Source organism: Choloepus didactylus, chromosome 27 (genome assembly GCF_015220235.1).
Source record: "Choloepus didactylus isolate mChoDid1 chromosome 27, mChoDid1.pri, whole genome shotgun sequence".
NCBI lineage: Eukaryota > Metazoa > Chordata > Mammalia > Pilosa > Megalonychidae > Choloepus > Choloepus didactylus.
Window position 1 is genome coordinate 9,501,490 of NC_051333.1, and position 21,428 is coordinate 9,522,917.

The 21,428-nt window shown below is 54.4% G+C and overlaps 1 protein-coding gene across 7 annotated transcripts; it reads right to left on the bottom strand.

Moving 5' to 3' along the window:
* Positions 1-364: 364 nt before the first annotated feature.
* CCDC9 (coiled-coil domain containing 9) lies at positions 365-12,904 on the bottom strand. 7 transcript variants are annotated; one of them, XM_037820177.1, is made up of 14 exons: positions 12,811-12,904; positions 11,095-11,161; positions 10,851-10,955; positions 8,688-9,230; positions 6,872-6,955; positions 6,601-6,774; positions 5,606-5,787; positions 3,742-3,788; positions 3,500-3,635; positions 3,072-3,162; positions 2,596-2,986; positions 2,186-2,278; positions 1,118-1,167; positions 365-526 (listed from the first exon to the last, which is right to left on the bottom strand). In XM_037820177.1, the coding sequence occupies exons 2-14, from the start codon at positions 11,095-11,097 to the stop codon at positions 509-511; spliced, it is 1,917 nt and encodes a 638-aa protein (XP_037676105.1). In that variant the 5' UTR covers positions 11,098-11,161; positions 12,811-12,904; the 3' UTR covers positions 365-508. The 7 variants fall into 7 exon arrangements, with proteins under 7 accessions (XP_037676105.1, XP_037676104.1, XP_037676110.1 ...); XM_037820179.1 differs by lacking the exon at positions 365-526 and having other exon boundaries at positions 641-1,167; positions 8,688-8,936; positions 9,132-9,230; XM_037820176.1 differs by lacking the exons at positions 365-526; positions 12,811-12,904 and adding an exon at positions 11,773-11,917 and having other exon boundaries at positions 634-1,167.
* Between the last annotated feature and the right edge of the window lie 8,524 nt (positions 12,905-21,428).

Sequence of the window (21,428 nt, forward strand, 5' to 3'; positions counted from 1 at the left end):
TTCCGTCCACCTCCGGCCTCGGCACTCTCTAGCTCGGGCTTCGCCTTTTTCCTCTGGTTCCGACCCCGCATCCTGCCCACGGCCTCCTCCTGGGCGGCGAGCTCAAACTAAGCCCACTAGCGCAGGCCCGGCATCCTAGCCCCGCCTCCTATCCTAACCCCGCCTCCTATCCTAGCCCCGCCTTCCAGGATTCTGCCCCGCCCCAGCACCCTAACCACGCCCCTCGGGGAATCCGCCTCCGTCCTCCTGGGGACCTCCCGGCGCCCTTCCCCGTGACCCGCGGCCTAACCTCAGCCCCGAGGTGCCAGCCCCGCCCTACACCCCAATCACGCCCCTTCCCCCAGTGCCGCCCCCACCACCCGCAATTTCTCCCTCTCCCGAGAGCCACGCGATCCAGAGGGGGCTCCGCGGAGGAGAAAACACAGCCTGGAGATGCAGATAACCCCCTCCTACCGCCCTCCCCCCCGAACAAGGCGGGGATGCTTCAAGTCCCCTCCCAGCAGCGTCTTCAGGAATTCGGGGAGGCCTGCGGGAGGGGGGGGAGACGAATCAGGGGGATGGAGGAAAAAAGACCCCCTCCTCCCGCCTCTTCCGCCTGGGAAAAGCCCGCAAGCACAGCAACCCAGCCTGCCCCGCCACAAACACAGTTCAAAGGTTAGCGGAAGCACTGCGTTTAATAGAGACGGGCCAGAGGACGAATAGTTCGAGTCCCTCGGAATAGACACCGGCGATGTGCCATGCCCCAGCTGTAAGCCCCTGGAGGCGGGAAATTCGGCCCAAGGACTGGCACTCAGCACCCCCACCCCGCCACGGCCCCCACAGGTGGGTGGCTCGGGGCCGTCTCAGTCCACCCTGGCGCCAAAGTTTCCCCCGTCGGTGGGACTGGATCCAACCCTCACCAAATTTAGCCACTCGCCATGGCCCCACCCCGTTCGCCGTCCCTAGCTCCTCCCCCCTTACATTTAACCCTTTCCTGGCTGGAGTGTGGCAGAAGCAGAGGACAGAGGAGCGAGGCGGCGGGAGGTTAGTGCGGAGCGCCGAGGCCGGGGTCCTACAGGCGCGATCAGCCGGTGGCCCCCGGGGCCGGGGCGGCTGCCACCACTTTGCAGAAACGCACCCTCTGGAAGCCAGTGATCTCCGCCGTCTCCTGGTCCTCGGGTCCCGCCTCTGGGGAGAGAACGGGTGGTCAGCGGAGGGGCAACAGTCTCCCCCCATCCCAATCCCTTCCACCCGGCCTGGGGACACCCTCCCCCGTCGAGTCCCGCCTCTCATCCCTACTGACCACGGCTCAGAGGTCTTCGGGCCTCGGGGGCGTGCGATCCTCTCAGTGGGCCCACGAACCAGTACACAGCCCCCCGACCCAGTTTACAACCGAGACGGTGGTGACGCGGAGTCGGGTCACACGGCCAGCAAGAGCCCCCGAGGCACGGCGGGGCCCCACCCACCACCCACCACCCTAGACTCGGCACTGACCCCAGCCCCACCAAGAGAGCCGGACAAGGTCTGTCCTCCATCGCCCTTGCCCACCACCTGACATTCTAACCAGTCCTTCTTGGGCTCTACCCCCAAATCTTAATTCCACTCCTGGGGGTAGGGGAGGTGGAGGTGGGTGGAGAAGGGATCGACCCCTTGTTCCCTTTCCCCTGGCCCCGACTTGAGTTCTGTCCGGAAGTCCTAATCGGAGCCACATTTTCTATTCTAATTTGCCCACTCGGTTGTGCCTCTAATCCCGCCCGCAGCTAAACTCCTTACTCTGCACCCCCACCTCCATTTAAATTTTTGACCGACCTGCCCCGGTTGGAACTGCTCACCCCGCCCCCTGCTCCGCCCCTAGAACGGAGCCCACCCCCTTACTTTTGAGACTGCCGAGATCGCTGGGGTCGGCCTCAAAGTTCAAATCCCACTTCCTCACCAACTCCACCACCTACTTCCTCCCTTGGCTCCCAAAGGCTAGTCCTTCCCTTGGCCCCACCCCTTTCCTCTGGGCTCCGTTCCCATCAGAACCCCATCCTTGGTCTGGCTCTACCCCATCCCCAAACTCCCTAAACTGGCCTCCTGGTCCCACCCAGCATTCTAATCCCACTCCCACCCCCCAAGTCCAGCCGCCCCCCCCACCCCATCCCTTCTCCCCCTGGGCCCTGGGAAGAGAAGGAAGAGGCCACCACCAGCCCGTCCCCTCCCCCACCTGCAGCGGCCTCAGACCCCTCCTCCTCTTCTGTCCGCCTTCCTGGGAGGCTGGGCCCACTCTCCAGAGAGGCAGGGGCCAGCTGGTCACCTCCTGGGGAAGGGGGAAGCCCAGTCAAGCCCCCATCCCTCCAAACATCCCCCCACCCTCAAGAGAAGGCCCTGGGGAAGTTAGAGGGGACTCAAGGACACACTGGGGGGAATGTCATTTGAGGATGTGAATTCTTTATTGGGGAGGGGGCTGAGAGTGGCCCCGGGCAGGACCTGGGGGGCGTTCCAGAGAACAGATGGGCTGCCCGCCCCAGCCGCCAGGGCTGTGGGGCACATGGGGTCCTGGGGCCCGGCCCCCGCCCACCGCGAGCACACACACAGGCAGCCAGCTTCATGCATTCTCAAAAGGCCAGGCCTCACCCGGAGAGAGGACGCCGGCCGGGTGGGCGGTCCGGGGAGAATTCAGCTCCATCTCTTCACCCCAGTCGGACACGGGCTGGTGGCCCCCAGGTGGCGAGAAGGGGCTGGAAGGCAAGGCCGGGGCCTGGGGCTCCTCAGGCCTGGAAGGCACCCCGCTGGCCTGCTCACTGGGGGGCTTCCTGGTGGGGTCGGCCTCTGGGGGTTGCTGGTCTTTGGCAGGTTCCTCCTCCTCATCACCCTCCTCTTCCTCCTCCATCTCATCTTCCTCATCATCGCTCATGTCCTCCCACTCCTCATCCCCCTCGTCCTCCTCCCCCTCATCCTCCTCCCCGTCATCCTCCTCCCCCTCGTCCTCAGGAGGCCGGTGGGCAGGAGCAGGGGCTGCAGGCGGCTGCGGGGAACACAGGCAGGTCAGGGAAGGGGTCGGGGCCCTGGCACCCCTGCACACACCCTGCCCCAGGGCCACCCAGCCTCACCTGTGTGTGCTCCTCCTTGGGGGGAGACGGCTGGGAGGGTTCTGGGGCCACGACCACTGCCTCCTTCGTCTCCCAACGGTCATCGTGGTCACTAGAAGAGAAAGCAGTGAGACCCGGGCGGGCAGGAGGCCGCTCCAAGATGCAGCCTGCGGGGAGGGCGGGGCTGGGGGGTTCAGAAGGAGGATCCTGCCCGGGGAGACAGTGAAGCGGGGACAGATGAGCATCAAGTGGAGACCAGACCCCAAACCCCCAAAACGAAGCACCTGACCAACAGAGATGACAGGTAAGACGGGGCCAAAACGCAGACAGCCAGGGACAGGGAGGGGCAGACGGACCCCCACAGACACACACGGATCAGGGAAGAGAACGCGGCAGGGGCAGAGCCACAGTCCCATCGGGCTGGGAGCATGCGGGGACGGGCACCCCACCTGTAGGCACGGGGGGCTGCCTTGGCCTGGGGCTGGCTACTCTTTCTCCTCCTGCGGCTGCTGACTTCAGCTTTGTGCTTGGACAGGAACTCCCCGAAAGTGGGGGGTTTGGGGGGCCGGGCCCAGGCCTGGTCATCTGAAGTAGAACCCAGGAGTCGTCGAGGGGTGTGACCCAGGCCACCTCCCTAGTCCCCACAACCCAGCCGGCTGCTGCACCCAGGGGCGAGGACCCCCCCACTCACCGTAGCGATGGGATGGTTCAAGGGCAGTGGTGGGGCCATCCTTGAACCTGGGGAGAGAGAAAGGGTATGAGCAGGCGGCTGGGGGAACAGAGGAAACGGGTGGGGGTGAGAAGGAAGGGAGAGAGATGGGGGACCAGCACCAGAAATCACGACCATAGGAGAGCTCATCAAACGGGGTCGCTGGTTAGAAGGGGGACAGGACTCGATGGTGGACAAGAGGCAAATATGACAACACAGTAACAACCACGGAATGAAGAAGATTCGGGATTCGACTGACCCCAAAACAAAGTGTGGGGGTTCACCAAGGACCACTGCAAAGTGCATGATCTGGCTCCCAGCTTCCTGTCTGACCTCATTTCCTATCACGCTCTTTTCTGTCTCCAGTGCGGCGGGTTCTCCTGCATCCAGCTCTACTGTACCTACTCTGGACCTTTGCACCTGCTGCTCCTTCCGCCTGTAACACCTTTCCTCCAGATCCGACAGCTAGGCTCGCACCCTCACCTCCTTCAGGCCTCGGCTTAGAGGCCTTCCCAAGTACTCTCCCCCAGATCAAAAATAATCACCCCATCCTTCTCTATCTCCTTATCTCTATTCCTCTGCTTCACTATTCCTCACAATCTGACATTGTGTCTACTCACTGCCCATCTTTCCCACTAGACAGTAAGTTCCATGAGGGCAGAAGCGTTTTGTTCCCTGCTGTATTTCCATCACCTGCAACTGTCCACAGCACACAGGAAAGACACAATCAATATTTGCTGATAAAAACAACACATACACGCATTAGACTTGTCACGGACTGCTTTTGGGAAAAAAAAGGAAAACAATTACTTTATTCTTAAGCCTGAGAACATCTCCCCCAAAGCACAACTGTCTACACCTAGAAAGATCAGCTTCAATGTCTGTGCAAGATATTTCTCACACATGCACAAGCTTAGCTCACAATTCAAAAAGATGCCCTTGACCACCAGGCAACAAGATCCTCTTTCTTTTGTCAGAGCCAAGAGTAAAGGTTATAGGTATATGAAAAAGTCCAACACGTCAAAGGATGGGGGGCAGACTGAAATCCAAGGTTGCTGATCTGACCGCCATTCACGGGCTCCTTCAGAGCTTTGTCTGATCTTTGCTAAAGAAGTCAGTCCTCCTGTTAATGACGCAAGGATGCCTTTCCCTAAATGTGACAGACTGGATGTTTCCTAGGGACAGAGTCAGACGTGGGAAGAAAGCCATGGGGATAAGAGGATGGTGGCAGGGCATGGAGAGAAGTTCAAGGATTTGTGTTGTTGGGGGAAAGCATAAAGGATGAAGCAAGGAAGCCCAGGTCTAGGCATTGTTAGCAATTCTTCACACCCTCCCTGGGTTACAATTTAAGTCCCCACCCTCGGCCACTGTGCAGTGCCATCCACCAGAACGGGCACTTTTGTCTCCCCACCCTGGTGATGTCAGTGCATGAGCTAACAAGATGTGGATGTGCATCCACTTGCCCTCTTGCACGTCTGCCAAGGCCACGACAAAGGCTGCCCAGGATAGTTGCCGCCCCCTCAGCCTAGGCCCCCAAATGAACACACATGGAGCAGAACTGAGTTCAGCCTGTGGCAGGAAGCCAAGTCCAGCCAGACCCAGAGATTAAAGTCCAGCCTAGATCAGCCAGCCCAGCTCACCCGTAAACACCAGAAATAAAGGCCTTTTTAATGCCGCTGAGATTTGGTGGTGGTTACATGGCATTACTGCACCATCACTAACTGATACAAAGGGTAAGAAACCACAGAGAGTCAAAGGAGTTATTAGAAGTCAGGGTCAAGGTCGAGTAGCCAAGCAGGGGTTGGGGACAGGGGTCGGGGGGGCAGTAAGCAGGGAGGACACTCACATCCCATCGGTCTTCTCAGCATCCCACTCCCGCCGCCACTGGCCAGTGGGTTTCCGGTGTCTCTGCAGCCGCTCTTGGTCGATCTTCTCCCTCTCTTGCTTCCAGCGTAGGTACTCTGACCGCTCCCGGCCCGTCATGGAGAGCGTCATGTCCCCGGCACCTCCCAGGGCTGCCCGGCGGCCCTGCCCGGCCCCCAAGCAGCAGCAGTTATGGCCTGAGTCACAACCCCCGCCCCACCCCACACCCTCTAAGCTCAGAGAGGTGAAGCCACCTGCTCAAGGCCACACAGACCAGAGGTGACAGGGCAGAGATCAAAACTAGGTCTGCAAGGATGGCACCTCCTCAGACACCAGCCCAGGTCTGTCCTTAGGGAGCACCCCCTCTGTCCCCTCACCTGCTTGATTTCTCTTCCCAACATTTGGCATTACCTGACAGCCTCCTGTACTATCATTTCTTTAGCTGTTTACTTGGTCTCCTCCCACCAGAATACACTTCATTAGGGCCTGTGCCTTGCATTCAACTCTAATCCCCAGCACCCAAAACGGTGCCTGGTATACAGTAGGTGCTCCGTGAACATTTTGAATGTCAATAACAAGAGGAGACCCCAGAATGTACCATAAAGTTATACTAATCACAGTTCAAGACCGCACAAACAATTAATTTGGGGTGACAACCGAGTGCAGGGACATTGCCTCTTCCCCCTCTCCTCAGCCAAACCCCCACCCCCTGCACAGGACCTGGCACATGGTGGGTGCCCCATAAACGTCCCTACTATCACAGCAAGGGGAGACTCGCCCAGAGCCCATGTCAAACATACGATAATTAAAACACTGTGATCCTGGCACACAAACAAGAAAGATAAAGCATCTGGGGCCAGCCTGTCTCGTCTACCCCCGTGCCTGTCACCCACTCGACACTCAGTCAACGGATGAAGCTAAAACAAAAGATGCTGCAGAGCCCTATGTGTCCCGGGTGCCCAGGCTGCCAGCACCCACCTGCCGCTCGTGCTCCAGGCCACAGCGCACCCGCTCAAAGTCGGGGCCCCCCCAGTTGCGCCCGTGCCGGCGGCTGCCCTCCCGGCGGTCCCGCTCTGGCTCCTCCAGGGGCCCGCCACGTCGCCGGGGGTCGTCCAGGAAGTTCCGCACTGGGTTCGGCTCCAGCAACCCCTCCTGCGGGCGCAGCAGGTGTGTGTGTGGGGTGGGGGGGTTGGCTCACCACGGCCCAGACAGCCCTGGCCCCACCTTGAAGGGCCCCCGTGGCACTGACCCTCTGGTTCCGCTCATACTCCGCGATCTTCTCCATCTCCTCGTTCATCTTTTCAATGTTCTGCCTGCGCCGTTCCTCCCACTCCTGGGCGGGGAGACAAAAATGGAGACACCCAACATCAATCAGACCTGTTCGTCCCGGGGTCTGTTGTCATCTCGGCAGAAAGGAGGTAAGGTAGCAGGCCTGAGACCGCACCCCTCAGAGAGACCCATGTGCAAGGTGGGCCCTTGGCTGACATCTGGACCGTGGCTCTCACGGTGTTCCCAGACAGCAGGTGCCCTGTGAGGGGACCACGGGGCCGAGACTGTTCACACCAACGTGCTTTATGCGGAACACTTGCTTTCCTTTCTGAGGCTCTAGAGTTTGGGGACATGCCAGGCAGGGGGTGCCTGTGTGATGGGCCCCCAATAAAAACCTTGGGCTCCGGATGTCTAATGAGCTCCCCTGGTAGACAACACTTTACAGGTACTGTCATCGTTCCCCGCACGTTCCGTGCAGCTCCATGGGGAGAGGACCCCTGGAAGCTTGGGCCCAGTTTCCTCTAGACTCCACCCCCTGTGCCTTTTCTCTTGCTGGCTGTGTTTTCCATCCTTTGGCTGTAATAAGCTTTGGCTGTGAGTACGACTGATCTCATACTGGGATCCTCCTGGGGGTGGTCTTCAGGACCCCAACCCCCCAACGTCACTGCAGTAACAATGATGTTAGGAACAGCAGTGACAATTTGGCAGGAGACCTGTGGACTCCCCACTACCCGTTCTCTCCTCCTTCCTGGGAACAGAGTTCTTAATGAGCACGTGGCCCACCGGCTGGAGATGACACTGTTTCCCAGCCTCCCTTGCAGCTAGGTATGGCCAGGTGTGAGTTCTCACCAACAGGGTGGGAAAGAGGTGATGAAAAGGAAACTGCCCCTGTGCCGGGCTTCCTCTTTCCCCATCCCGAGTGGGATCTCGTCTGTGTCAGTGCCCCAGTTTTGACCATGCAGACAACAACCAGGCCCTTGGGGACGACTGAGCAACAAGAAGCAGGAACCTGGGTCCCTGAGTGGCAGCGTGGAGCAGGGCCTCCCTACCTGGGCTGCCCCACCGTGGGTCTCAGCACATAAGACAGGCATAAACTTCTCTCTTACTTAAACCCTGGTATGTTGGGGTCTGTTGTTACAGTAGTTTAGTGTGTGAGGATAATAAACCTCCACAGGCTGCACCTGCTGAGCACTTAACTATGTGGCAGGCCCCTGCTGATAATAACCTTTAAATCAGATTCTCAGTCCCGTTCGAGAGCAAGAACCCAGGGGCTCACAAAGGGGAGGCGAGCCGCCAAGGACATGCAACTAGTAGAAGCAGGGTGACCCCAAGTCTATCGTGGGCTAGAAACCATTATGCTCCCAGTCCCCCGCCTGCTGAGAGGCGGTTACAAAAAGCACGTCACTGCTCCCCACAAACAACCTCTCTGGCACGAGTAAGAGACAAAGAGAGAGCAAGCACATGCACCGGAAAAAGCCAGCACACAAGTACACAAGAACAAGACAGCAGGTGCGCCACAGAGAGAGAACGCCTGAGAAAGGAGATGGGGAGGACAGGAGGGCAGGTAAGCCCACACCAGAGAGAGAGACAGAGACAGAGAGACAGGGAGAGAGCCCCAAGCACCGGTCAGGAGGAGGAGGAGGAGGCACAAGAGCTGGATAGAGGGGCTGAGACTGAGACAGAATGTCACAAAAAGACGGACAAAGGGGAAGACAGTCAATTTGCGGGTACGAATCAAAATAAACAAGACAACAGAGACCCTCAGCCAGAGAATGCAAATCCCTGCCGGCTCCTACCTTGGATTTGCGGTCGGTAGTCGAAGCATCTCCCGCTCCGGAGAGATTAGAGCCCCCCCTGCCCCGGCCCCTCCGGCCCCGGGCCCCGGCTCCTCCTCGAGGCTGCTCCCCAGGGCTGTCCTCCCAGCTGCGGGGGACCCGGCCCGGGCCTGCCTGGCCGCCCCGCTGTGGGGGGGTCCGGCCCCACTTGCTGGCCCCTGGGGGCCGAGAGGTTCCAGGAGTCCTCCGGGCAGGACCCAGGCTCTTTTCCTGGAAGAGGAAGGAGGGGACAAATACTGTCACCGCGTCAGGGAGACTGGGACAGCCCGGCCCCCGAGAGGGCAGCTGCCTGGACCGAGGCCACCTGCAGGCCCGGCACAGCAAGGGGGGGCCCCCAGGTCCTGGCTCGCAATCCTCTCCCCCTCCGATCCTCAGGAGCCCCCACTCCAGGGCTGGGTTCACCACCTCCACCACCAGGTTCTCCTTCTCCACCGAGCGGCCCTTGCGGGGAGCTGTCACTGCTACTCCCTCAAGTTCAGCTTTTTTACGGTCCTCCTCGATCTCCTAGGGAAAAAGGTGGGGCGGGGGGAGATGGAACGGGTCAGGGGTCCGTCGCCAAATGGGCTCCCACAGCTCCCTGAACTTCTCCCACAGCTGTCCTCAGCCCAGGCCTCCCTCCTGAGCTCTCGGCAAGAAGGCAGCAGCTGGGCACCTCAGCCCCTTCCCCCAAACCCCTGCTCGGAGCCGTCCTGCGGAACCCATCCCCAAATACCAGCCAGAGGCCCACTCAGGCTGCAAGCCCTCCAGGGCCTGGCCCCACGACCTCCCCGCCCCCATCTCCCACCCTCTCTCCTTCGCTGCCTCTGGCCTTTCGCTGTTCCAAGAACATCTCAGGCTCAGTCCTACCCTGAGACCTTTGCCCTGTCCTGGCTGTTCTCTCGGCTGAGAACACTACTCCCCAGACCTCCTTTGCCCCTCACCTCCCGCAGGTCTCTGCTCAGACGTCCCCTCCTCAGTGAGGCCCTCCCGGACCACCCTACAGAAACAAGCTCCCCTGCCATCCTCTCTCCCCTCCCCTGTGCCATCTCCCCCCACGGCTCATCATCCCTACCCAGCATTATGTGGATTTGGCTTACTGTCCGCCTCCCCCACTCAGGACAGGTATCTGTCTGCTGTGTTCACTAGTACTTCTAGTACTTCCCCAAACCCTAGAACGGTACCTGGCACACAAGAAAAATTCAATGCACTTTTTTTTAAAAAAATGAATGAATGCATGAAGAATGAATAAATGAAACCCATTCCTCCTCCTGGGTCCCCATCTCAGCAACTGCCCCACCACGCACACCATCACCTGTAGCAGACACCCATGCGGTCTACTCTCTGAACATCTCTTCAGTCCATTCCCTACTCTCCCTCCCCACAGCCCCCCTGGGCCAGGTGCCTGCTTGCCCCTCGGGCCCCTACTCCAGCTTCCTCCTTAGTCTCTAGTCTCCACTGTTGCCGCCCCCCATCCATCCCCCTACAGCATCCAGAAGGTTCTTCCTAAAAGGCTGTTCTGACGTGGCCCCGCTCATGCCAAAGCCCTCCACAGTTCCCCAATGTCCTCAGGAGAAACCCAGGCTCTTAGCCTAGCGATGTGCAAGGCCCTGCGTGATCTGGCCCTCTGACTTCTGCAACCCTGCCATGAGTACTAATCCCTACCGACTTTAAGCCACAAGCTCTCCCTCTGGCTTCCAAGTTTCTGCACACAATGTTCCCTCTGCCCAGAATACGGTCCCCTCTCCTATTCAACTGGTTAACATCTACTTACCCTTCAGAACTTCAGAGCCCCTCCTCCAAGAAGCCCTTCCTAATGCCCCCCTGGCTGGGTCCCACAGCCCCTGGGCTCCCCACCCCAGCCCTGCCCACTCCGGCCATCACTGACCGAGGATGGGTTCTGTCATCCCCACTGGACTGTGTCCCCACACCACACAGCCAAGTAAAACCTTGGTGAGTATTTGTGAATGAATGGATGATGGGATGGAGAAAGGAATGCCAGGCTAAGGCATTTGGCTTTCATCCTGAGAGTAATGGGGAGCCATGAGAAGGTTTTAAGCAAGGAGAGGGATGGTCAAAATGAAAGTCTGGGGAAACTCACTGCGGGGAGGAGAGGGGATGGGGTCTCCCAGGGCAGGGCTAGGGCACCTGGTAGCGCCGGATGAGGGCCTCATTCTTTCGCCGGAGGGCCTCGATCCTCTTGTTTAACTCAGCATCCTTCTCCTCTTTCGATTTCAGATCCATTGTGGCTGCCTGGGGGGAGGCAGTTGAGGGAAAGTAAGAAAAATCTCTACACACCCCAGTGCTATCTAATCCAGGGTCTGAGAGTCTGGTGCCTGGGCCGCCTCCTCCCAAAGCCCCTCTTCCCAAAGGACCCCACGTTCCATCTCACCATTCTGCTGGCTGGCTGGGGCCCCAGCAAACCTCCCTGCAGAATCTGGAGGCAACACTGGGGGTTCCTGAGAGCAGAAGGCAAAAAAGACTAAGGTTTATGCCTCCCCATCTGCTCCCTCTTCTCCCATACTGGGGGCTTTTCAAACACCCACACACAAAAACACCCATACCACAAGAGATTCCTAACCCTGGCTCCCAAGCCCTCTTCTTGAAGTGTCAACCCACCCCTTTCTCTGCAAAGATTTTGGCTCCACCCCTTGGGAACGTTTTGGTCCCACTCAAGTCCCATGTAAACATGATAGCTACACCCACCTGGGGAACGAACAGCCCCACTGCACTGCTTAAGGAAAGAGGTGCTCACCTGGATCCTTTTCTCAGGAGAGTTTCAGATACCCTTCTCCCAACCTCCACGAGAAATGCGAAGCCCCACCTCCCTGTGCCCATTCGAACCAGTTCACAGCTCTGGGAACATTCTAGCCCTGCCCCTTTCCCAAGGAAACTTCAGAAATATCTTCTCAAAAAAGCTCGAACCCCACTCCTGTTTGCTGCCCCAAGTCTCAGAGAACATTCTAAGCCCACCCCTCCCTCAAGGATGTCCTAGTCCCGCCCAGCATCTTGGGGCAGGTTCTGCTGTCGGACCCCTCATCCCACAAGGATCCTGAAACAAGTTCAGTACCCACTGGCGAGGCTCCCTGGCACGGGCTTGGCTTTTCCGATGAACTTTTTCCCAGACCCAGCACGGACAAAACTTTCTGGACTCGCCTCCAGCTTTCCAAGGAAAGCTCCAGCCTCAACTCCATCCGGAATGCCTGGCAGCCCGGACACCGCTCTGGCCCCGCCCCCGGCCAGGACAACATTTGGCCCCGCCCCCACGCGTCATTCTTCTGGCCCCACTTCCGACTGTCCCAGCCAACCTCTGGCCCCGCCCCCTGGCTCCCCAGGCACCACCAGGAACCGCCCCCGCGCCTCGCGTCATCAGCATGGCCCCGCCCCCAGCTGCCCCAGCCAGCCTCTGGCCCCGCCTCCGAGTTGCCGAGCCAACCTTTTGGTCACGCCCCCGGCTCCGCCCCCACCCAGCATGTCAACGTCTGGCCCCGCCCCAAGCTTCTCTGCCCACGCTACAGTCGCGCCCCAGGCTCCGGCGAAACTTTCCGACCCCACCCTCTGCACCGCCCGGAACCACCCTGACCCCGTTCCCCCGGCTCGATTTTTTAGCCCCGCCCTCACATTTACGTCACTCCCTGGCCCCGCCCCTGGGTTCCCGGCCGAAGTTCAAGGCCTTCTAACTCAAAACAAAAACTTTCAGGGCCCGCCCCTAGCGCGCTAGGCCCGCCCCCTGCCCCCGCCCCTCGACTCCCGGCAATATATTGGTCCAGTCTCCCCCCCACCCCGCCTTCCCGGCGGACGTTCTGGCCCCGCCCCCAGTCCAGGACCAAGTTTCCGGCCCCGCCCACATATGCCCACCTGCCCGGCCCTGACCCCGCCCACAGCCCGGCCCGCCCCGGCCCTGCCCACCTGCTAACGCCCCGCCCCGCCAGGGCCCCCCCCCCCCCGGCCTCCCATGTGGGCGTCCAGTTCCCGCCCCCCGCGGAGTACTCTGACCACGCCCCCACGGGCTGCTTGCAACCTCGCCCGCGCCTGCTCCCATTCCCCCCACGTGGGGCGTCAGGCCCCGCCTTCCCCGGGCGCGCTCCCGGCCGCCTCCCCCAGTCACCTGTCCCGGAGACCCCGCGGCGTTCGCGACTCCGCTCCGACGGTCTCCGCGCCCGCAGCTCTCGGGCCGCGCGCGTCACTTCCTGTCCACACCACGTGAGGAGGGGAAATAAAGAGGGGAACTTCCGGTCCGCCAGCCCGCTTCCGGGAGCCTTAAAGGCGCAGTGCCCTGGAGGGTGGAGGCGGGAGCGGGTGGAACTTTTTCTTTACGGTTCTCTGGTACTCGCTCAACCCCCATTTGTCTGAATTTCCTCCTCCAGAGGAAGGAGAAACCCTTCTTGCTTTCTGGCCTCTACCTCATTGCTAAAGCCGTTTCCGCCTGCGGCCCCTCATTCCTAGTTCCATCAAGTAGGCTCCAGGCACTGAGCAGTGACTCTGGGAAGCCTGATCTGGTTTGACCCCCTTCCAGCCAGTGAAACCTTAGAGTGAGTTAGTTGTAAGAGCTTAGAATTTTCAACCGATAGAATCGTTCCTTCGTTCTCTAAATCAGCACTGAGTGCCAGGTTGGGCTGAGGGTCGGAATGATGAACTAGGGAAACCCCATCCCTGCCCTCACGATGGAGACACAAGTAAATGGGAAATTACAACAATTGGGAGAAGCCTGGCAGGAGGTGCGGGAGGAGAGGCCCGAGGGTGAGGCGGCCAGGCAGAGGAAGCAGCCTGTGCAAAGGCCCTGTGGTGGGAGAGAGCTTGGTGCATAGCAGTAACTGGAGGAAGCTGCAGGCGGGGCAGGGAGCTGGATTTGGCTACCAAGTCTGGAATGGGAGATGCATTACCAAAAACTTAGATACAATAAACCTATTATTAGATAATTGGATAAATGCTATGAAAGACCCTTATGGGGGGTGAGAGTTCTATGGGGGCAGACCAGATTCCCTGAGTTCACTGGTAATTTTATTTTATGGTTTTAAACATGGAAATTGGAAGTCCCAGGTAATCCCTTGCCCCTTATGTGCTGCCCTCAACATTTAGCCATTCAAAGGCCCTCTCTGCACATACAACTTAATTATCTTATAATTCCCCAGTGCCTATGCCAGTCACTCCCTCACCTCTTTCAGGTCTTTATTCAAACATCATCTCACTGGGGCCTTCTTTGAAATCACCTCTTGAAAATCGCACACCCTTCCATTGCTTTTCCCCTTCCCAGCATTGTTTCTCCATTGTAACTTTCACCTTCCAAACTACCACATATGCTACTTATTTCTCTTGTTCACTGTCTCCCCGCTAGAACATCAGCTCTGTGAGGGTAGAGACTTGTCTGTTTTATACCTTGATGTATTCCCAGTGCTATCTATTGAATGAAGCAATAAATCTTTAATACTACTATTTCATTCCCTTTTCATAGGACAAAAGTTTTAAACACACACACACTGCACTGGAATTCTATAACTTTAACTTAATGGATCATTGACAAACTTTTAAACAGCTGTATAATATTTCATTCTGTAGATACACCATAATTTGCCCCACTTGGTCTTGAGAACATTTGCGTTGTTCCCAATTTGGGAGGCTTGCCACCAATGCTGCATTGAACCGCTACAGGCACTCATCTCTTTAGGGGCACATCGTGTCGTGGTTAAGAGTGTAGCCTCTGAAGCCAGAAGGCCTGGGTTTGAATCCTGGCTCTGTCACTTACCAGCTGTGTGGCCTTGGGCAATATCCAAAACCTCTCTGGCCCTCACTTTCTTCACCTGTAAAATAGGAATGATAACACTCCATCTTAGGTTTATTGTGCAGATTCAGTGAATTAATACACATAAAATGCTTGGCACAGGGCCTGGCACATTGTAAGTTCTCAATAAATAGAGACCATTCTTATGGCTTAAGAAGACAGATTGCTGGATCAAAAGTCAATTTGCATTTTTACTTTACTGCAAACAGAGGCAAACCCAGGTTGCATGGGGCCTGAAGCTTATCCAAAGTTGGGAGCCCCTTTAAGAAAAAGAATTAAAAAACCTAAGTACGAAACTGCAAGGACATCTCCCAGGGTGTTGCACGGGGCTGCAGAAGTGGGGGGCTCTGAGTCATACAAGTCATTCACGTCACAGTAAAGCCACCTCAACAGCAATACAGCTCAGCATAGCAGCTGTGCCAATTTCCACTCCCCCAGGCAGAACATAAGCATGTGCCTCCCAACAGCCTCGCCCATACCACGTTTTATTGCTTTTTTATTTTTACCCACCCAGTGGCCAAGAGGTGGCATCTCAAATGTGGTTTCAGTTCCCTTTCCCTGAAAAGTGAGACGGAGCACTTTTCCTTTTGTTTCCTGGGGGCCAGAAGATAGGATTGAATGGGGTAGCTGTTATTAAAATAATGAGTGTAGGTGACGGTGCAAAGAAATAGGAACCCTGGGGCACTGCTGGTGGGAACATACAATGGCGCAACTGCTGTGGAAAATAGTTTGGTGGTTCCTCAGAAAGTTGACTCGAGAGTTGCCACATGACCCAGCAATTCTGCTCCTAGGTAAATACCCCAAAGAATCAAAAGCAAGGACTCGGACAGGTACTTGTACACCAATGGGCATAGCAGCATTATTCACAAAACACTGGAGCAACACAGAGTGTCCATCCACAGATGAGTGGATAAACAAAATGTCCATGCAGTGGAGTATTATTCAGCTGTAAAAAAAAAAGAACAGAGTTCTGATACCTGCTACAACATGGATGAACCTTGAAGATGTTATGCTGAGTGAAACAAGCCAGACACAAAAGGACAAATATTGTGATTCCACTTATAGGAAACATCTAGAATAAGCAAACTCATAGAGACAGAAGTTAGACTAGATGTTACCCAGGAGCTGGGGAAGGGAGGAATGGGACACGGGGGCCCCACAACAGAATCCAAGCCCGGCCCAGAGACTGAAGCCCTCTCTCCAGAGCTCTGATCTGCTTGCCCTCCCACTCCCCTCCCACAGCCAGGCAAGGAGGTGGGCATCAGCACCCCCGTTTTAGAGATAGATAAACAGGCTCAGATTGCCGACAGTGATGGCCCAGCGTCACCCGGCCGGTAGGCAGCAGACCTGACCTTTGACCCCAGGCTGCCTGACCCCGAGGAGGCAGGATGAGGAGCAGGTAAGATCCCGGGACCTGACTGCCTGGGTCCAAACCCCAGTGCCGCCAAGTGACGTAACCTCTCTGGGACTCAGAAATGAAGGTAACAATGGAGTCCACCCCGTTGGACTATTGGGGGGGGTCTGCACCCCGTTGGACTATTGTCCCCTGAGGCTAGCCAGGTCCCGGTCCCAGGAGCATGTATGTTACCTCATATGCCAAAATAGACATAGCAGCAGTGATCACTGTTAAGGATCTGGAAATGGGGGCGATTATCCCAGACTACCTGGGGAGCCCCAACATAATCTCAAGTGGGCCTCGTAAGATGCAGGTGTAGAAGGCAACAGATGACTGAAGCAAGATGCTCTGCTGCCGGCTTTGAAGATGGAGGAAGGGGCCACAAGCCCAGGAATGCAGCTTTAGGAGCTGGAAAAGTAAGGAGCCCCCTGTGGGAGCACGGCCCTGTGGACAGCTTGGTTTTTTTTTTTAATTAAATTCAGTTTTATTGAGATATGTTCACCTACCATACAATCATCCGCGGTGTACAATCAACTTCACAGTACCATCATATAGTTATGCATTCATCACCCCAATTTATTTTTGAACATCTTCCTTATACCAGAAAGAATAAGAATAAAAAATAAAAGTAAAAAAGAACATCCAAATCATCCTGCCCATCCCACCCTATTTTTCATATAGTTTTTGTCCCCATTTTTCTACTCATTCATCCACACACGATAAAGGGAGTGCGATCCACAAGGCTTTCACAATCACATTGTCACCCCTTGTAAGCTACGTTGTTACACAGTCGTCTTCAAGAGTTAAGTCTACTGGGTTGGAGTTTGATAGTTTCAGATATTTACTTCTAGTTATTCCAATAAATTGAAACCTAAAAAGGGTTATCTATATAGTGTGTAAGAATGTCCACCAGAGTGACCTCTTGACTCCATTTGGATCTCAGCCACTGAAACTTTATTTCGTTTCATTTTGCATCCCTCTTTTGGTCAAGAAGATGTTCTCCATCCCACTATGCTGGGTCCAGATTCATCCCTGGGAGTCATATCCTGTGTTGCCAGGGAGATTTCCACCCCTGGGAGTCAGGTCCCACGTAGGGGGGAGGGCAATGAGTTCACCTGCCAAGTTGGCTTACAACAGCTTGATTTTTGACCCAGTGAAATTGACTGTGGACTCCCTACCTCCAGAATTGTAAGTGTTATCTTAGACCACCAAGTTCCTGGTAACTTGTTACAGCAGCCAGAGGAAACTAATACTGGAGGATTGACGAGACAATCCTTTGTCGTATCTTAGGACAAATGCCTAACACACTGTAGGTGCATTGAACTGTTATCGATTATTATTACCTTAAAACCCCCTTTTGCCAAACAAGGCCAGCTCACTGCACATAGGCAACCAGCAGCGAATGTATGCGGATTTAATGGTTAAAAGGGTCCCCTCTTTTAATTCCCATCATGATGCTAAGAGTTAAGTACCTGGTTTATACCCATTTTGCAGGGAGGAAAACACAAGTTTCCTCTGCTAAGTGGCAGAGTCAGGATTTGAACCCAGTCCCGGGGGCTCAGCAGCCTCCACCCTGCACAGCCCTTCACAGGTGCCCAGAGAACCCGGGCAGAGCTGACTCGATCGTGCCCAGGCTTCTGTTGGATGGTACCACTCACCTCCCCTCCAGGCCTGCCTGACGTGAGCCCTGCTGTCTCCTCCAAGCACATCGTTCACCTTCTCTGGCCTTCACACTCCAGGCCGTAGCTCGGTGGGTCTCCGCTGGGGGCGATTTGGGCTGCCAAGGGACATTTTGCGATGTCTGGAAACATTTTTGATGGTCACACCTGGGGGGAAGGAGGTAATACAGGTCAGGTGGGTTGCAGCCAGGGGTGACGTTTAATGTTAAATATCCTACAATGCACTAGACAGACCCCCCACCCCCACCCCCCAACGAAGATTTATCTGGCCCCAAAGGTCAATAAAGCTGCGGTTGAGAAACCCTGTGCAGGCCACACTGAACAATTTTTTGGCTCCTTGACATCAACACACTCTCCCTCATGTCTGGGCCTCTGAATACTCTGTTCCTCCTGCTTGCAACTCCCTTCCCCGCTTTTGTTAACTCCGCCTCATCATAGGTCTCAGTTCAGATGTCCCCTCCTCCAGGAAGCCCTCCTTGACCCCTAGGTCGGGTGCACACAGTGGGTCCCTGTTCTAGTTTGCTAATGCTGCCAGAATGCAAAACACCAGAGATGGATCGGCTTTTATAAAAGGGGGTTTATTTGGTTACACAGTTACAGTCTTAAGACCATACAGTGTCCAAGGTAACACATCAGTGCTCGGGTACCTTCACTGGAGGATGGCCAGTGGTGTCTGGAAAACCTCTGTTAGCTGGGAAGGCACGTGGCTGGCGTCTGCTCCAAGTTCTGGTTTCAGAATGGCTTTCTCCCAGGACATTCCTCTCTAGGCTCCAGTTCCTCAAAAATGTCACTCTTAGTTGCCCTTAGGGTATTTGTCCTCTTTTAGCTTCTCCGGAGCAAGAGTCTGCTTTCAACGACCGTCTTCAAACTGTCTCTCATCTGCAGCTCCTGTACTTTCTTCAAAGTGTCCCTCTTGGCTGTAGCTCCTCTTCAAAATGTCTCTCTCAGCTGCACTGAGCTCCCTCTGCCCGTCAGTTCATTTATATGGCTCCACTGATCAAGGCCCACCCAATGGGCGGGCCAACACTCCATAGAAATTATCCAATCAGAGTCATCACCCACAGCTGGGTGGGGCGCATCTCCACAGAAATACTCAAAGAATTACAATCTAATCAATACTGATAACGTCTGCCCACACAAGATTGCATCAAAGATAATGGCATTTGGGGGACACAATATATTCAAACTGGCACAATCCCCAAGACAAATTGAGTGATTGAAGCAACTCCATTCTCGTGGAGCCTTGACGGTCTCCCCAACCCAACAGACTAGCAGGTTCCAAACCCATTGCTCCCCGAACTCCTTTTATGAAAAAACTGTATTTCATAAAACTTCTTTCACTATCCTGGAATGAAATGCATATATAATATATCCTACCTACCTACATCACTTTAAAAATTCAATATAATGACCTCACCCTAACATAAACAAGAAAGTGATTTATAATGAAACAATGAGGATGTCAAAAATGTTTTGGTACATAGCAGCATTATTCCCGATAGCTAAAAAGTGGAAGCAACCCAAGTGTCCATCAACATATGAACGGATCAACCAAATGCAGTCTGTCCATACAGTGGAATACTATACAGCCATAAAAAAGGAGTGTGTTGTACTTCGTGCTACCACGTGACAAATCCTGAAGACATCATGTGGTGTGAACTAAGCCGGGCACAAAAGGACAAATATTGTGTGATTCCACTTACATGGAATATCAAAGTCACCGTAACAGGAAGTAGATTAGAGGTTACCAGGGGCCAGGAGAGGGGGGAAATGGGGCGTTAACTGCTTAATAGTAACATAGTTTCTGTTTGGGGTAGTGAAAAAGTGATGGTAGCACAGCATTGAATTGTACACTCAAAAAAGTTAAAATGGCAAATTATGTTATACAGAGGTATATACATATATATGTGTGTGTTATATATATACCACCATAATTTTTAAAAATGTGTTAGTATCCTTAATGTAGAAGATATAAAGAAGTAGCCAAATGCTTTTACCTTATAATGAATTTGTTTGGTTGTAAGAAAATCCAAACAACCGTCAATGTGATATTGTCCATATCCTTTTGTTATTTTGGACATTTTGAAAACAGGCCAAGTGAGTGCGTTGGCACATATGTGTGGATTCTCCAGAACACAGCAGCTGGGACAGCAGGCTGCTGTGGTGAGACAACCTGATGTGACTTTGATCCCAGAGGTGACATGGCAGTGGTGACAGAGTGATCAGAAATGGTGCATAACCCTTGGGTGGTTTCTAAACAAAACTCAGTATAATTTTCCCTTGAAAGAAGTAGTTGCTTCTCTGGAAAATTTAGGACCTATTAAAACCATGCAAAAAATACCCTGTGTTTACCTCTGACAGCATGGCTAAAATGTAACAGACTGGGGATATCAAGTGCTGGTGAGGATATGGAGCAGCTGGGAATCTTCTGCACTGCTGGAGGGAGAGTAGAATGCTGCAAGCACTTTGGAAAGCTGTTTGCAGTTTCTACCACAGCTGAACAAATCCGTACCCTATAAGCCAGCAATGCTGCTTGGAGGTATTTGGCCAAAATGCGTGTGCATGTGCTCCCAAAAGACAGGCACAAAAATGGTCAGAGCTACTTTAACAGAATAGCCCCAAACTAGAAATGACCAAAAATGCCCAGCAAGAGGAGAAAATTACATTGTGGTGCCTCCGTGCAGTGGAATACTATGCAGCAGTGAAAATGGATAGCTTGTACCTACGTGGATAAAATTCACAGCCGTGCTGAGTGACAGAGCCAGACAGACACAAAAGAAAGCAGATGTCTTGGTTCCATTTGTATGAAGTTCAGACTGGGCAAAACTAATCTCGGCTGTGAGAATTCAGGAAAACGAATATTCTGGGGGTTAGTGACTAGAAGGGGGCACGTGGGGGACTTCAGGGAGAGGGGCTCTTTCTTCACCTGTGTACCACTTACATGGAGCTTCACAATTCAGATCTGTGCACTGCACAAAGGTATGTAAAGTTTAAACAGTGTTGTAAGGGGTTTTGAAAACACATTTTAAAAGTTCAGAACAGAATTGGAAAAAGTACTTTGTGTTTCTATGTGAAATGGAGTTAAGGTCTATGTTTTAGTTTGCTAATGCTGCAGAATGCAAAACACCAGAGATGGATAGGCTTTTATAAAATGGGGGTTTATTTCACTACACAGTTACAGTCTTAAGGCCACAAAACGTCCAAGGTAACACATCAGTAATCGGGTACCTTCACTGGAGATGGCCAATGACATCCAGAAAACCTGTTTTAGCTGGGAAGGCACATGGCTGGCATCTGCTCCAAAGTTCTGGTTTCAAAATGGCTTTCTCCCGGGATGTTCCTCTCTAGCAAGCTTGCTCTTCTTCAAAACATCACTCCCAGCTGCACTCCGTTCAGTCTCTTTGAGTCAGCATGTTTTATATGGCTCCACTGATCAAGGCCCACCCTGAATGGGTGGGGTCACACCTCCATGGGAGTATCCCACCAAAGTCACCACCCACAGCTGGGTGGGGCACATTCCAAGCAAATCTACCCAGCACCAAAACGTCTGTCCCACAAGACCACAAAGATAATGGCATTTGGGGGACACAATACTTTCAAACTGGCACATTCCACCCCCTGGACCCCAAAATGACATTATCTTTCCAAATACAAAATACATTCATTTCATCACAATATCACAAAAACTTAAACCATTTCAGTAACAAAAGTTAAGTACAAAATCCCATCAAAATCAAATATAGGTGTGGTCAGTCCTAAGGCATACTTTTCCTTTAGCTTTGGATCTGTGGACTTAGAACAAGTTATATGCTTCCAATATACAAAGGAGGGACATTCACAGGATAAACATTCCCCTTGCCATAAGGAGAAAG

Coding starts and splice junctions, on each gene's coding strand:
- CCDC9 (XM_037820176.1), bottom strand. Junction 5,788..6,600: donor GCCTGGAGCACGAGCGGCAG/GTGGGTGCTGGC, acceptor GGGGCCGGGCAG/GGCCGCCGGGCAGCCCTGGG. Junction 3,789..5,605: donor GCTGAGAAGACCGATGGGAT/GTGAGTGTCCTC, acceptor CTCTCTCCCCAG/GTTCAAGGATGGCCCCACCA.